The 17,457-nt window shown below is 32.0% G+C and overlaps 2 protein-coding genes across 3 annotated transcripts in view; one reads left to right on the forward strand and one right to left on the reverse strand.

Moving 5' to 3' along the window:
* Nucleotides 1-5,417, forward strand: part of LOC123010911 (dolichyl-diphosphooligosaccharide--protein glycosyltransferase subunit STT3B) — an 8,236-nt gene extending 2,819 nt beyond the window's left edge. Inside the window, exons 4-10 of the mRNA XM_044408097.1 lie at nt 807-1,005; nt 1,056-1,227; nt 1,280-1,458; nt 3,112-3,317; nt 4,216-4,493; nt 4,549-5,134; nt 5,188-5,417. Of these exons, the coding sequence (XP_044264032.1) occupies nt 807-1,005; nt 1,056-1,227; nt 1,280-1,458; nt 3,112-3,317; nt 4,216-4,493; nt 4,549-5,134; nt 5,188-5,265 (1,698 nt within the window). The 3' untranslated portion in view covers nt 5,266-5,417. The remainder of the gene's footprint in view (nt 1-806; nt 1,006-1,055; nt 1,228-1,279; nt 1,459-3,111; nt 3,318-4,215; nt 4,494-4,548; nt 5,135-5,187) is intronic.
* LOC123010912 (INO80 complex subunit D-like) lies at nt 5,413-10,979 on the reverse strand. Of its 2 annotated transcripts, XM_044408099.1 has the most exons (9): nt 10,731-10,979; nt 10,526-10,678; nt 10,254-10,474; nt 10,047-10,201; nt 9,607-9,996; nt 9,383-9,548; nt 6,300-6,497; nt 5,970-6,244; nt 5,413-5,914 (listed from the first exon to the last, which is right to left on the reverse strand). In XM_044408099.1, exons 2-8 carry the CDS (start codon nt 10,555-10,557, stop codon nt 5,976-5,978), a joined length of 1,431 nt encoding a protein of 476 aa, XP_044264034.1. In that variant the 5' UTR covers nt 10,558-10,678; nt 10,731-10,979; the 3' UTR covers nt 5,413-5,914; nt 5,970-5,975. The 2 variants fall into 2 exon arrangements, with proteins under 2 accessions (XP_044264034.1, XP_044264033.1); XM_044408098.1 differs by having other exon boundaries at nt 5,413-6,244.
* Nucleotides 10,980-17,457: the final 6,478 nt, after the last annotated feature.

A 17,457-nucleotide genomic window follows, 5' to 3' on the forward strand; every position in this document is an offset into this window, starting at 1 on the left:
GGAGATACTTTCTTTTGAAAATTACATTTAATTTTTTAGAAATATAGGAATTAATTTAGAATTAAGGTAATTATGTGGTTTGGAATTATGAAAATTAAGTTGGAATTACTTTGAAAACAATGGAATTGCGATTTATTATTGGAATTACAAGAATTTCGCTAATTTTTTGTTGGAATTACGTAGAACTAAGTTGGAATTACGTAAAATAATTTGAAATATCATAAATTAATTTGTAATTAAATATAGGAATTATTCTGAAAACAATAGAATTACGGTGAATTATTGGAATTTTGGAAGAATTAGTGGAATTTTTCTAAAAGTACTGAAATTCTTTTTGAAATTATTGGAGATACTTTCTTTTGAAAATTACGTTCAATTTCTTAGAAATAATTAATTTAGAATTATGGTAATTATGTAATTTGGAATTAATCTGAAAACAATGAAATTGCGATTTATTAGGGGAATTAATGGAATTTCGATAAAAATTTTTGGAATTACGTAGAATTAAATTGGAATTACGTAAAATAATTTGTAATATCAGAAATTAATTTGGAATTAAGTATAGAAATTAATTTGAAAACAAACAATTGATGGATTATTGGAATTACTGGATTTTTTTTGTATTACTAGAATTTCGGTAGATTTTGTTTGGAATTGAAATTAGTACACATTTTTTTCAAGTTAAGAGCCCCTCGGTTCAAACCTAAAAAAATTGAAATCCACTAAAATAGTTCATTTATAAAAAAGTAAAAAACAAAAATCCCTAAACTTTTACTCACTTAATTGACTCGATTTTTTTCCCCCAGGTCTCTGCATGGGGGGGCTACGTCTTCATCATCAATTTAATCCCACTTCATGTGTTTGTTCTCCTTCTTATGGGGCGCTTCTCGAACCGACTTTTCACCAGCTATACAACTTTCTACATTCTTGGGTTGATTTGTTCCATGCAGATACCATTTGTTGGGTTCCAACCCATCCGTACCAGTGAACACATGGCGGCTTCTGGTACTAAAATATCAGTTTTTGTGTTGTTTAAAACATTGTTGTTTTTTTAGGTGTTTTTGCGCTACTTTTCGCCGTTGCAACTCTCAAATATTTACAAACGATGCTTTCAAAATCGGAATTTAAATCGTTGGTGATTTTTGGTGGTTTAATAGCGGCCGGTGTTGTTTTTCTAACGGTGGTAGGACTGACTTATGCTGGTTATATAGCGCCATGGAGTGGCCGGTATTTAAATTAATAATGGTTTTAAAATATTTTCTAATGAATTAAATTTTAGGTTTTATTCATTGTGGGATACAGGATATGCGAAAATACATATTCCGATAATTGCGTCGGTTTCTGAACATCAACCTACAACTTGGTTTTCATTTTTCTTTGATTTGCATATTTTAGTTGCGACTTTTCCGGCTGGTTTGTGGTATTGTATCAAAAATGTAAACGATGAGAGGGTTTTTGGTAAGGAAAATAGTAAATTGACAAAAAAAAAGTTGGCCTTGATCGTTTGACAGTTTTCGAATTTTATTAATCGTTTATATTTAGTAAAATTTTTGTTATAAGGTTGGCAATAATGAAGTTGCATTTCTTGATTTGCAAAAAAATTGGCCATGACCATTTGACAGCTTTCACTCGAAAATCCAAAATAGTTTTTTTTTTTTAATTTCAACGGCAAGGTTGGCAATACTGATAATTTTCTTGAAAATTTCTTTAAAAACGATTCATTTCCAACTAAAATTTGTGTTTTTGAGTCGAAAAATTATTATTTTTATGATTTATTTGAACAAAAAAGGTCCAAAAATAAAAAAGGACTAAATTAGTTTGTTTAAAAAGTTGACCATGACCGTTTGACAGCTTTCACTCGATTCCAAAACAGTTTTTTTTTCTTTAAATTTCAACGGCAAGGTTGGCAATACTGATAATTTTCTTGAAAATTTCTTTAAAAACGATTCATTTCCAACTAAAATTGTGTTTTTGAGTCAAAAATTACTGTTTTTATGATTTATTTGAACAGAAAAGGTCAAAAAATAAAAAAGGACTAAATTAGTTGTTTTTTTCCAAATTGACATAAAATGAGCCATTCGGTTGTAACTATTTTCGTAATTCATTATTTTGGTGTTAATTAAATTTATTAAAAATTGTTAATTTGCAACATTTTTTTAAACAAAGTTGGCAGTACTGAACGCAATTTACATATGTCGTGACATCAAAAATTTTATAATTTGTTTAAAAACGCTTTATTTCCAACTAAAACTTGTGATTTTGAGTCGAAAAAAAATGAATATTTTTATGATTGATTTATCTGTTTTTAGATTTTTAGTTTTAATCTAAAAGTTTATCATTTTTTTAACGTTTTAAAGTAGTTTTTATCAAAACAAACACTTTATTGCCTCATAATCTCATTAAAGATTGTTTTTTCATCTTTTTATAAGTATTTTTGCACTTATTTTGAATTATATAATAAACTTTTTAAAAAAATGTTCAAATATAAAAATATGTCAATCTGAACTTTTTCAAAATATCGAGCTGCAAAAGACAGTTGGGGAGACTGTGGAAATATCCAGAAATTTATTACGATAAAAGATAAATTTTTGACCAATTTTAAAAAAATATTTTTTTTACCTTATTTGACTGTTCTTTTCTATTTTTTTTTTAAATTTATTTAATTATTATGAACTAAACCGCTGACACGCTGTTTTTGAGTTCTTTTTAAGCTTGATTTATGGATAAAAGAGGACGAACAGGAAGTAAAAACTTGTAAAAACTTTTTTTAAGCAATTTTCTGAAAATTATCTATATTTTTGCTTTTTTCCCATTTTTTATTCCAAATTTGATGTTTTTTAATTCAACAATAAAAAATTTTGTTTTCTTATAGTTTTTGTCCAATTTAGCTTATTTTTTCAATTAAAACCAAAAAAAAAAAAACAAAGTGTAAACCATTTTGTTATTTAATTTTTTCAACAATAGATTTTAGTTGTTTTTTTACTATTAAAACACTAATCGAAAACTATTTTTCGATCATTTTAGTTTATTTTTTCTTGTTGTTTCGATTTTTTAGCCAAAAAAGCTAAAGATTTAGTGTTTTTTTTTTACTTAAAAATTTAATTTTTTTAGTGATCCTCTACGCCCTGAGTGCGGTTTACTTCGCCGGCGTGATGGTCCGTCTCATGTTAACCCTCACCCCCGTGGTGTGTATTTTAAGTGGGATAGCGTTCTCCGGCCTTTTGGAATTATTTTTACGCGAAGATGACACTCCACGCAACGAAGACAGTGATGATGATGACCAATCACCCCCCAATAATCGTCGTTTGTACGACAAGGTGTGTAACAATCCTCTTACCGACCTAGAGAGTCTAAAAAATAAAAATTATAAAAAAATACAGGACGTTACGCCACTGTCTTCTTTTCTAACACAATAATATAAGTGACATTTTGTTGTATCCTAGCAACCAAAAACAATACGACGTTGCTAAGCAACCGGTCATAATAACGTCTTTGGTCACGTGTAAAAGTCAGTGGCGTACCTAGAATCGACTGCGATTATTAAATATTCAATTGAAATATTCAAAGCTACAGAAAAGGTTTTGGTTGTGTTTCTTTATGTCATTAATTTTTTTTTATTAATTAAATTTTTAATAAAGAAATTGTACCAAAATCATAAAATCCAAGCCACTGACTATTTTTTGTAATTGGATACTTTTTTATTTCCAATATGAAAAAAAAAGACAATTAGATTGTTAAAATTTGTATCAGAAAATCTATGCCGACTACGATTATGAAATATTCAATGCTACAAAAAAAGGTTTTGGTTTTGTTTCTTTATGTCATTAACTTTTTATTTTTTTAATTAATTAAATTTTTAATAAAGAAATTGTACCAAAATCATAAAATCCACGCCACTGACTATTTTTTGTAATTCGATACTTTTTTATTTCCTTTTAAAATTATCATAGTCACTCAGATGTGTCAATGGAAAAAAAAATGACAATTGGATTGTTAAAATTAGTGTCAGAAAATCTACGCCGCCACTGTCTTTTTTGTAGTAAAGTAGTTGAGATTCTTCTTGTATCCTAGCAACCGAAAGCCACAATTAGTTGTATCTTAGCAACCATGATTTGTTGCTAAGCAACCAAGTATAATAATTAATCACGTAGAAAAGTCAGTGGCGTAGCTACAAATAAATATTGATTTTTTGAATGAAAAAAAATTGTTTTTCAGGCCGTCGCCGGCCGTGTGCCAAAAATGAAACACGAGCAAAATAAGGAATCGGACGGGATTGGTCCGAATATTCGTAGTATCGTAACCGTTGTCATAATGTTGTTGTTGATGTTGTTTGCGGTGCATTGTACATGGGTCACTAGTAATGCCTATTCGAGTCCTAGTATAGTACTAGCATCGTATGGGAGTGATGGTACACGTCAAATATTGGACGATTTTCGTGAAGCCTATTTTTGGTTATCGCAAAATACCGCTGATGAGGCTCGTGTAATGAGTTGGTAATTTTTGATTGGTTTGGAGTGTATTAAATGAGTCACGTGATGTATGATTTAGGTGGGATTATGGGTATCAGATCGCTGGGATGGCCAATCGGACAACACTAGTCGATAACAATACGTGGAATAATAGTCATATAGCATTGGTGGGGAAAGCAATGTCGTCCAATGAGAGTGCAGCATATGACATAATGACCGCCTTGGATGTGGATTACGTTCTAGTGATTTTCGGTGGTGTGATTGGCTATTCTGGTGATGATATTAATAAGTTTTTATGGATGGTGAGGATCGCAGAAGGTGAACATCCGAAAGATATCAGAGAGAGTGATTATTTCACTGAACATGGTGAATTTCGTGTGGACGCTGAGGGGGCACCGACTCTATTAAATTCACTTATGTATAAATTGAGTTATTATCGATTTGGTGAATTGAAATTGGATTATCGTACACCGGCTGGTTTTGATCGGACACGAAATGCAGTTATCGGTAATAAAGATTTCCAACTTACCTACTTGGAAGAGGCGTACACGACCGAGCATTGGCTTGTAAGGATATACAGGGTGAAGAAGAAAGATGAGTTTAATCGGCCGCGCATACCGGTGGCTAATCGGGTGGTCAAGAGCCAGAATTTCGTCTCTAAAAAGGTAAATAGTGTTATTAACATATTTATGAAAAATATTTGTTTTGTATTTTTTAGAGCACCAAGCGTAAAAAGGGCACAATCAAGAACAAGCCGGTGGTCGTGAAGGGCAAAAGACTGTCAAAACAGGCGTAAATAGTTGTTGTTAGTTGTTTGAGACGAAGAATTTTGTTGATTTAGTTCCGCCAAGTTTTTCACTTGTGATAACTGTGTAAAAATAAAGGTAATAAACTTTTTGCACTGTCAAGTGTTTTGTTCGACATTAAACATCACTTTGTGAAATTGGTTGTATTTTTTTATTAACATTTGTTTATCCTAATATGTACAGTTGAGTTTGTTACATAAACTTAAGAAACTACAACACTTAATAAATGTTTTCAGCGGTTACAAATCGGTTTTTTTTTGGTGGTTTTTTTCTCGTAAATGAAAAAGGCCTTTTTGTTACCTTATTGCGGCGTGGAAGATTCCTCAATACAAAATATACTTTACAAGATGAATTTACTTTTATTCACAACATTGTTCTACAAAATACTATCTAAAATTATTGTACAAAACGATTTGAATAACACCTCCAGTTTTGACGACTTTACGACCTAACACAAGTATAAAAATAATATAAATAGTACCAAATTTTCGTGTGGGAATAAATAAAAAATAAATAACGTTTTGATTAAACAAAATCAAATGGAATTACGCTATTATACAAGAGAAAATTCGACGTTGTTGTGAAAAACTGTAGCCTGCATTGCACTCGTAATAACTCAGTCGCTTCTCAGTTATTACCCTAAAATAGATTGTACTGTCGAGGTGAAAAAAAAATTGAAAAAAAAAAAATCCACCATCTATTAAGAATGAGATTGTGGCTCGACCGGCAAGAGAAAACTCGACGTTTGTGCTACCATACTGTCCCCACAGGGGGCGTAACCATTATGAAAAACATCGGGAATTTGGACCAAAGACTCCGCCAACGTGTGTTCATCCAACAACGAGTCCAACAGCCCCTGTGATTGGCTCAACTTCTCCAACGATTTCACATCGTTGTCGACAGCCGCGAGGGCCTTCTCCAACTCCTCGGCCTCCTCTCGCGACGGCTCGTACTCCCCATTCCGATTCACTAAAAATCACCGAATTTGTCAAACAAGCGCAGCGAACGAGTGACGAAACACTACCTGCGAAAAAGTCACTGAATTCGTCCACTTGGATCGTACTCAAAACTGTACTAATGTCGGTCTCTTCAAGCAAATGGGAGGCTTGACTTTCGAGGACTTGTGCCAACGCGTCCGATTCGTTCAAACCGAGGACTTGGTCGACCATATGCATGTCTTCCTCCAGCTCGGGGGAGGCCGCGTGCACAATCTCGCCCACATCTGATAAAAAACATTTAAATAGAATTAAGGAATAAGCCGTTTTATCGACTTTTTATGGTGGCAAGACTGAACACCCCATATAAATAATTTTTGGTGGTGGCAGTACTGAATCATGACCCTCTATTACCGAAATCTCAGGCAAATAAAAATACTGACAAACATAAAAAAAACACATATTTGTCAAGGTTACAAGATATACGTGGTCAACAACTGTACTTAAAAGGACAAAAATGCTGTCAAAAATTAGATTTCTTAAAAAAACAGTTTTGAGAATAATTTGTCACAAGATCCAGGTTGTCAATAATTATATTAGGAAAGAAACTATTACTTGTCAAGTCAAAATATTCTTAATATTTATCAGTTTTGACATTTTTTTCTCGAATTTAGGTGTGAAATTTGTATTTAATTTGTCAAATTAATAAGTTATACGTTGTCCATAACTGTACTTAAAATTGAAAATATGTCATCGATGATAACGCATTGAGCTTGTATTTATTTGTCAAATGAAAAATTAAATTTTTTTTCTATAAAAAACACATTAAATATTTCAGTTTTTACACTTTGAATATAGAATTTGCCAAGATCACAAGATATACGTTGTGAATAATTATATTAGGAGCAAAAAATGCTGTCAAAAACGCATTTATGGCCCTAAAAAAATGAAATAAAACCGATAAAAAATTAAATTTTTACAATTTTCTTCTTTGAGAAACAATTTTCGATGTCAAAAAACTGCTATTACTGTCAAACATCTTTTTTATGTAATTTTAGCCACATCTAAACAGTTATTGACAACATATACCTTGACTCACACAGCCAACTTAATTATCATCAAATATAGCAAATTTGTGCTAGAATAGGCTTGTGTCATTTTTGACATTGGGCCGAGCAGTGTTGCCACGTGTGGTGAAATTTCACGAGATCTGATGTTTTATTCCTACCTTTTCTAGTTTTTGACCAAAATTTAAAAAACAATTGCCAAAAAAACTAAAAACTTGGGAAAAAATGGTTTTAGGCACGTTTTTCTACTAAAATCTCAGTATCTCAGTTTTTTCCTAGATTTCGCTAACACAAACCAAAAAAAATCAATAAATCAAGTCGCTAATTAAATTATTTTTGCATTTTTAGAACGTTTAGCACGTTTTTCGTCTAGAAACGCAATTATTTCGCAAAATTTTGTTAAAAACAAACCGAAAAATCATAAAATTAAGCCGACAATAATGTCATTTTAGTCTTTTTCGAGAGTTTTTTAAACTATTTTTCAGGCAATTGGAAAAATTTAAATCGTAATCTTGTAATTTGGTAAAAAATTGGTGATTCAAGTCAATTTGATTTTTTAAATCTGGCAACACTGACCGAGTTTGTAAATTTGTTTAGTCTGCGGTCCGGTTCGGTTTAAAACACTTTTTTCTGGACCGAATTCATAATTAATGATTTAGTAAATCAGGTAAAAAGTGAATGACACTATTTTTGCACCTTTTTCAACCAGAAACTTGATAATTTCTCCAATTTTGTCAAAAAAAATCAAAAAAATTGGTTAAAAATTGTTCTATTTCAGCAAGAATTCAACAAAATAGCCAAAAGCGGTGTTATTTTTGCCTTTTTCAAATGTTTTGAGATAAAAACAACAATTTTTCGAAAAATTTCGTTTAAACAGACTAAAAAATTACAAAATTACATCGAAATAGATATTATTTTCAGCCTTATTTATTTTACAAAAATAAGACAAAAATAAGCCGAGAAACCACAAAATTTGGTAAAAAATGCTTTTAAGCAAGTTTTTTATACTAAAATTCTCGAGATTTCGCTAACACAAACCATTTATCAACAAATTAGGTCGCAAATTATATTATTTTTGCATTTTTAGAGCATTTTAACATGTTACGCAATTATTTCGCAAAATTTTGCTAAAAACAAACCGAAAAATCATAAAATTAGACAGAAAATGAAGTCATTTTAGTCTTTTTCGGGATTTTTAAGCTGTTTTTCGACACTATTGGAAAGATTTAAATCGTGTCCTTGTATTTCAGCTGAATTTTATTTTTTTTAAGTTGACAACACTCACCGAGTTTGTTAATTTGTTTAGTCTGCGGTCCGGTTCGGTTTAAAACACTTTTTATCTCGACCGAAATCACAATTAATGATTTAGTAAAACAGATCAAAAATAAATGACACTATTTTCGCATCTTTTCCACGTTTTTCAACCAGAAACTTGATTATTTCGCCAAATTTTCTCAAAAAAAAATCGAAAAACCACAATTTGCGACTTGTTCGAATGTTTATGCACGTTTTTGAAATAAAAACAAAAAACTTGGAATAATTTCGTTTAAACAGACTAAAAAATTACATCGAAATAGCTACTATTTTTATCCAATTTCGCTCGATTTATTTCGGTTTTGAACAAGAGGCTCATTTATTTTACAAAATCTTGTCCAAACTGAGCAAAATTAAGACAAAAATAAGCCGAGAATTCACAAAATGTGGTAGAAAATACCGTTTTTGTACTAAAATCGCATTTTTTTCTCGAAATTTCACTAACACTAACCAACAAATTAACAATTAAGTCAAAAATTGCATTCCTTGAGCCTTTTAGCACGTTTTCCAACTAGAAACGCAATTATGCCTCAAAATTATGTCATTTTCATCTGTTTTGAGAGTTTAAAAATCACTACATTTTTATAAACATATATTTTAAGCCTTTCACCACTCAGTTTATGAAAAAAAAGTAATCTGTAAATAAACTAGTAATCTGGTGAATTTTATCTTTCCGGAGTGGCAACACTGAGTCACAGCTTGCTGGGAGAAACATCTCCCTTATACAAGAGCGTTTTCTCTTTCCAAAAAAAAAAAAACATTTTTCTGTAATAATTCAAAGATTTACTTACCGCCCGCGCCCGGAATATGAATTATTGCACTTGGTGTCGTTGTTTCTGGTGTTTTATTCGGTTTCTTTTTCTTTTTATTGCGTTTTTGTGGCCGAATCATCGCCGACGGTTTAACTTTCTTCCTTAATTTCTTTGGTTTCGCTTCTTGATACAATTTATAATTATCCTAGCAAACTTGATAAATTAAGCAAAAAAAATCTCGTTTTAAATCGCCTCAAACTCACCCTTTTTCGGGCATGTTCGGGACAGAGGGGCAACTCGTGCGTTATATCAAAAACAGGTACAGAACACTGCGTATTATCAGCAAATTTCGCCGTACAATAACCGAACAAAACCTGTTCACTATTCAACATAATGTGCAACGTGCAATGACGCGTACATGGCAACGCCGCATGGGGGCAATTCTCGACTTGACACGTCAAGGGGGCCACAAGACGGTCATACCCCACCGGTTGCGGGTGTCGATTCGGCGTCTGTGCCGCCACAGCAGCCCCCGAGAGGGGCTCATGCGGCTTGCCCACATTACTCCTAACGATTTGCTGTAAATGACGCAGAAACTCATGTCGGGTGATTTCGATTCGTTCCTCGCGTGAACGATCCTCCAATTTGAATTTCTGAAACGGGGGAAAAACTCAAATAGTGCCAACAGAAAAATTCTAGTTACTTCAAGACTGGGACTGAACCAGTGGTGTTGGTAGTGGTTGTAAAAGTCCCGGATGTCGTCTATCCGTTGGAGGGTTTCGTGGTGGGTGGCACGACTGCCGGTCTTGAGACGGGGCTTCACTGGAGGCAATTTGTGCGTTTTTTCATCACTTAAACCTGAGAAAAATTATTACACTAGATGTGGGGGAGGGTGAGAAAGGGGGCACACCTATAATACTGGGACTAATGACTTTAGCGTCGATTTCCTCCTCGTCAAACTCAATTTTCACCTTGGTTTCGTAACCGGGATGGGGGAATCCCATATTTCTAAAAGTTGGTTCCAGTTTTTTATCATTATTGTACGGGGTGGTGTCTTTAGTCCCTAACGACTTGACTTTATTGTAATTTATTTGTCCTAGAGTCCTACTTGGTGGAACTAAACCGTTACACCTGGAAAGCGCCCCCATGGTCACAAACACATCCAGCCCCCATAATACCCACCTTTGATTTCCTTTAATCCCTGAATTGAACATCTTACGGTTTTTAAGTGAAATAACAGCTAGTTATGTACATTTTACTACCATTGTGACTACATCAATGTTTTCGCATGAAACTCCTTCAAGAATCATGGAACAGCCCCCTCAAACGCCAAACCTGAAAAAAACGCAGGTTTTTTACACAAAAACACACACTTAATTCAATTTACCCCAACATAATCAGCTTATTTAGTAAAAGTTTACTTGACAGGTCATATAAGGTTATGACACGAAAAAATTTCAACAAATGCACTCAAACCACACTTCCTGTATAAAAACAACACGAAACGAACAAATCTTCGGTAGTTTAGCAAACAAAAAAATTATTTACACAGGATTGTTGCAAAAATTCTAATAAACTTATGTTTTGTTTGACAAATGACAAAAACTATAAAAACTGTCAATACCAACCTGACACAATCGCCCCAAATTCCCCAACTCGCACCCAAAAAACATCAAAAACAATTGATTTAACGCATGACAACCCCATCAGGGACCTATTACAATCTAATCTAATTAAATCCAATTACGGAAATCCACAATTGACAATATTCCACCAAAGGTCAAAGTCCCGCTTGATTTAGTTACACACTGGGGCAAGGTTGGCAGCTCTGGACGTAAATAATTTTTAAATTTAATGGCGCCAAATTCAAACGCCAATTTGATTAAAATGACACAAATATTGATTAAAAGCAATTATTTGAAGGGCTCATAACCCACATTTAAAACTTTTAACTAAATTAAATACACAGAATTGTTGCAAAATTTTTGACAAATAGCCAACACTATAAAAAACTGACTCAATCAACTAATTACAATCTAATCTAATTAAATCCACAATTGACGAAATTTCACCAAGAGTCAAAATCCCGCTGAATCTAGTTACACAGTGGGGCAAGGTTGGCAGCTCTGGACGTAACCATTTTTAAATTTCGTGGCGCCAAATTCAAACGCCAATTAATTAACACAGTCGATTAAGCTTTAATTTCATTAAACTGACAGGGGTATTGATCGGGCGCAATTGTTTGAGAGGTTTACGATACCCGTTTCACACTTTTAACCAAATTAGGGCTCGAATTGGAAACTCGGAGAGTTTTTACAAGTAAAAATTTTTTCTTTTTTTCTTTGTAAATCACTCAAATTGTCTGAAAATGTGTTATTTTCATCGATTTCAGTGGAGATTCGGGTCAGTGAGCAATAATTCGCTGGATCTGTCCCATTTGCTCAGTTTCTTGAAGAGATAAGCCTCGTGTTCTCACAACCCCAAATATTTAAGTGTTTCCACTCCGCCACGGCGTATAATCGAGACATTCCCCCATGTTAAATTAACTTAAATTAACTCTGACAAGTCGATTTATTGCATCTGTAGAAGAATCTTCTCGATACAAAGGAATCGATTTCGTTGTCTTAAGAGAAAGGGTTTGATAAGTTAAGGGCATTATTACGCAACATCAAAGCCCTTTAGACAGTCGATACGTTTCTCGGACCGATTAAACACGTTTTGCGCTTTTCTGGAGCTTTCCATGCCGGCAAACAAGCCTAACATTGTGTGCTTTGCGATGATTGCTCGTAAAAGAAACGAGCGACATATTTAGGGTTAATTAAGACCGGACAAGAGTGATTTTCGTGGAAAAAATCAAATTAAAATAAAAACTAAAGTCAATTTGAGTTAGATGAAAAGCGAATTAAACTTCAAAAGGAATAAATTTGTTTGTTATTCAGACGATTATTACATTTTGAGTGAATGTTTGACTATTAAAGTCATTTTAATCACTGGTTCAGTGTTTGGCTGAAACAAATTACATTTTTAATAATTGAAAAATCTAATAAAATCTTCACGTTGTTTTTTTTATAATTTGCTACATTTTCAGCAACGAAGTTTTTTCTCTAAAATTTTATTATAAATTTAAGTTGCTTGGAATGCTTAATTTTGGACAAACCCGGCGCTTCGCTTTAAAATTTTTTTGTGGTGGGGAATTTTTTAATTAAAATCTCACTTTTTTGCATTTTTTTTTTGTATCCGAGCGTTAATTTATGATTTCGTCCTTGATCAATAATCAATTGCATCCTTGTTACAATAATTAACTACAGTTACATAACCATCTATCATTTTTTTTTAACTTTCACTTCAAGTTGTACCAAAAATCACATTTCTGATATTCATAAACCAAAATTTAAACAGTTTTCAAATCGATAAGTGAATTACGTAACGAAACATTGAATTTTACATTTTTTTAATGCAACAAATCGTTTCAAATTCTTATAGACAGTCAAGGTCAAGTCTAAAAATCCCCCAATTATAATTTTAAATCGAGTTGCCAAGTAATTAAACTGTCAAAACAGCGAGGTTGTGAATTAACACAGTTGGCTTCCTCTAAAATGACCAAAAACGCCAATTTATTGTTGGTACAACTGTTTGTTATTTTCAAACCAAATTTCACTTTTCTTCGACTCAGAAATGACGTTCCGCTGTTAAAAATTGACGCATTGGCGAAATTATTTCACTTGCAGTAATACCAACCTCGAAATCAGTCAGTCGTACCAACAATAACGACCCACAAGCCCGCAAGAATTTGAAACAAGTTGTGATACTTTGCAACGCCCAAATCTGTTATAATTCTGTTTTAAAAAATTGAAATTTCCTCACATTATAAAATTTATTTTGGGGTCATTTTATTTTAATCTGTTTTTAATAAATCGTGACGTTTTATTTTTCATCCCGATTTTTATTCAACAAATTTCTGAATTAAATTTTCAATAATTTTAAGTGATTAGGAATAAATTGTCTTAGTTAAAAAATAAAAAACACAAATTAATTTAACATTAACTATTACGAGAATAGTTTTGTACACATTTCTGGCCGAATTTTATATAAATTCACCTCAACGTTTCTTCAAACGTGTTCARAAGCAATGAAACTAATTATCACACTTCAACTRTTTACATTTYAATTGTGAGAAATTAATTAGACGAAAAATTAACAACATGATTTAGCAAAATCAGACTTAATTCAACAGTGTTTCAAATAAATTAAGCCAAAATCAGGTAATTATCCAAAATTATCTCAATTTCAAAACAAAATGAAAAGAAAATACAAACACAAAGTTGTCAAAATTAATATTACTTGCTTTTGCATCGCCACAACTTGTCGAACTTTCCAACGACAAAAATGCATAAATAAAAAACCAAAAATGTTATTTAAAAAAAATATATTTACCCAGTTGTGAGAGTTTAATTAAAAATCAATTCAAAATCAGTTTAAATAAGTGAATAAAAAGCAAATAAATTGTTTTAATTAAAAAATAAAACCCCAAATCAATTTAAAAATCTGTTTCACTTCATTTATTGTCAAACAAAATTACTCCAACTTGTTGAGTTTATTGCAACAAATTTTTCAAATGTCTCAATGTTATTAAAAGTTGTGTAAAGGACTTGGATRGCTTTAAAAACTGTATACTTGAAATTAAAAATTTTCTTCTTTCGTTTTGAGTAAATTGAGATTCGGTTTGAAATTACATCCAAGTTCGTCCATTTGTAAACATTGAATTTTAATAATTTGTCAAAATTCTCGCTAATTCACATTTCCTGTCTTCGATATCCGCAGTAATTCAATTAATTCAACAATTATCTCAATTTCAAAACAAAATGAGACGAAAATGCAAACAGGAGAAATCACAAAGTCGTCCAAAACGTCACAACTTGTCAAGCTTTCCAATGACCAAATGGTAGACAAAAAAGCATAAATCAAACATCAGAAATAATATTTAGAATTTAACTAAAAATAAATTAAACAAAATTAAACAGGAAGTACCCAATATTTGAGAGTATTAACCTTCTTTTGTTTTCTTTACATGTTCTCATTATGTTTTCAAAATGAAAAAAACAAAGCTTGTAAATCCAGTCATTTCCGATTTGTTCCAATTACCCCAATCATGCCTAATTGGCCGAATCTCTCCACTTGATCGAAGTGAAAGTGGGAGAAAAAATCCCCCAACAATTCGATTCCGTGTCAGATCTCGCTTTAGATACTTGTAATCTTGTGTTTAAACAACCCCAAATCCAATTACAATCAAATTGTGTGCATTGAAAAGTTTCGCAATAGGAAAATAATTAACTTTATTGTAGCGAGATTTGTTCAAATAGAAACTAATTTATATTTGTCGACTTTTATTACCAAAGCCATAAAATAAATCGATAAGTCATAAATTGTAATAAACATGGCCAATATGAAGTGGCTCATATTTTTTCAACTTGCGATAAAAGAGTATTTCCCAAATGTGTTGCAAACTTTGCACATAATTCGCTTCCACTTGTCTCATCTATATTTAAACTTTGGCCGCGAAGTGAGCCCAACTCTACCCAACACAGGGGCGCAGCGAAAACCACGCAAAATCATTTTTAAATTTTTTTACCCCCCTAAACTGGCTACGCCACTGGCCCAACAAATAAATTATTTCATGCAATTATTCACTTTTTTAATATTAAGTTGGCAACATTGATTGTCAAATTCAAATGTCACAATTTTATAGTCACTTGTCATTCATTTCCGACGGACGGCCGTGGGTTTTGCCGTCACTGGACCCACAATAATTCAATGTTGCCAACTTAATTTCTTAATAATTTGGTAACAAAGCTGACAATTTCAGTACAATACGATTAATTCTCATCTAAGCGCTAATTTATCGCTCGAATGCATTGAATCTAGTCAGTTAAATACAAATCCACATAAACAAAGCCTCAAATTCGGTTTATTTTCCTCAAAATGTGTTCTAATTAACGAAAACGGTGCAAATTTCAATTAATTTGAATGCTGCAGCTGTTGCTGATATTTTTCTCGTCTCTTCTGGGGATTAAAAATCGATAAAAGTCAATTAGCCAATTACGCGACACAAACGCTGAATGAAAGCTAATGGCAAACTGAATAAACACACTTTTTTCGCATATTTACGACTCGACGTTGTTAAATATTTACATTTGTGGACGTGGGAATCGTTTTAAATGTTTTTCTTGGGAGCGAATTAGGAATTTAAGTCGTTGAGGGTTGGCAACACTTTTTCTACTCAAAATCGGTGTTTATGATTTATTTGAAGCGGCATATGTTTCGTGTCTTTTTTATTCACTGACTAACGTTAGCTAAAATAAAATGTTTACCGAGGATACGTGTTGAAGAAATTACGATTCAGGAAATTTCGTTCATCATAAATTGAGATAAAATCGGGGTGAGGGATGAATCAATGGTCTTATCGCGATTTTTTCGCTAGCTTTATTCACTTTTTGGGGGCTTGCTTCCGGGTCATTAGGCAAAATGAGACACCAGGGGCGGCATTTAATTTTTTTTTTAATTTATCACCGTTTAAAAATTTCTAGACAATCAAGGTTAAATCTAAAAATAAACTTTGTTGTTCGAAACTTTTCAGGATTTTTTATTTAAAAATTTCATTTGCTATTTTGTTTTTGGGGCAAAAAAGAATTTTAATTTTGAATTTGATACTTATTAAAATTCCTGAAAATTGGGGCAGAAAAGGATCAAAGTTTGTGAGTTACACATATGAAACAAGTTTAGTTTTCTTTTGAGCGAGCATGTTTCGTGCTTGTTTAGATTTTTAAGTGGATTAATCCTTTTTTCATGTCAACAAATGGCAATTTCAGTAATTATGGGATTTTGTTGGTTTTGTCATTAAAACATTTATTTTGGTTGGGGCAAAGTAGCGGAGTTTAATTTAAAATTTGATACTCATTTAATTTCCTGAAACCGTCTACTTTAAGGAAATTATAATTGCGAACGTCTCAAAATAATTTTTCATGATTATTTAGTTTTTTTTAATTCATCATCGTCTAAAATTTTTACACAAACAAGATTAAATCCAAAAATTAAACTCTGTTGTATCAAAACTTTTCAGGATTTTTCATTTAAAAGTTTCATTTGCTATTTTGCTTATAAAACATTTATTCTGGTTGGGACAAAGAAGAATTTAAAATTTGATACGTATTAACTTTTCTGAAACGGTCTACTTTAAAATAAATATTATTGCGATTGTCTTAAAATAATTTTTCACTTTTTTCAGTAATTTAGAAAAATGTGTTGAAAAAATTGTCCGGCGTATCCACCACTTTTCGTGTTGTTATTCAAGGGTTAATTTATGATTTCGTCCTTGATCTATTTATTGTTAAGTCAAAAATTGCATCCCATTAGATTCTTGTTACAATTAATTACAGTTGGATAACCACCATTTTCGTCTTTCAGTCGAGATGATGTTTCATTGGTTATTTTTCACCATTTTCTAAATCAAATAAATGTCCAAACATTTTTTATTAATTTTTTGTTTACTTTTACCACAAAAATCACATTTCTGATACTTAAAATCTGAAATTTAAACAGTTTTCAAATCGATAAGTGAATCACGCAACGAAAMGTTGAATTTTACATTTTTATTTAATGCAACAATGTAAAAGTCGTTTCAAATTCTTATAGACAGTCAAGGTCAAGTTTAAAAATAATTTTAAATTGCGTTGCCAGGTAACTAAACTGTTAAAACAGTGAGGTTACGTTTGACGGATGAATTCACACAGTTGACTTCCTCTCAAATGGCCAAAAAAGCCAATTTAGTGTTGGTACAACTGTTTGTTATTTTCAAACCAAATTTCACTTTTCTTCAATTCAGATATGACGCTCCGCTGTTAAAAATTGACGCATTGGCGAAATTATTTCACTTGCAGTAATACCAACCTCGAAATCAGTCAGTCGTGCCAACAATAACGACCCACAAGCCCGCAAGAATTTGAAACAAGTTGTGATACTTTGCAACGCCCAAATCTGTTATAATACTGTTTTAAAAAATTGAAATTTCCTCACATTATAAAATTTATTTTGGGGTCATTTTATTTTAATCTGTTTTT

Source organism: Tribolium madens, unplaced genomic scaffold (genome assembly GCF_015345945.1).
Source record: "Tribolium madens isolate multiple individuals breed KSU strain unplaced genomic scaffold, Tmad_KSU_1.1 Scaffold_91;HRSCAF=231;Tcas5.2_LG7, whole genome shotgun sequence".
In the NCBI taxonomy this organism is placed as follows: Eukaryota; Metazoa; Arthropoda; class Insecta; order Coleoptera; family Tenebrionidae; genus Tribolium; species Tribolium madens.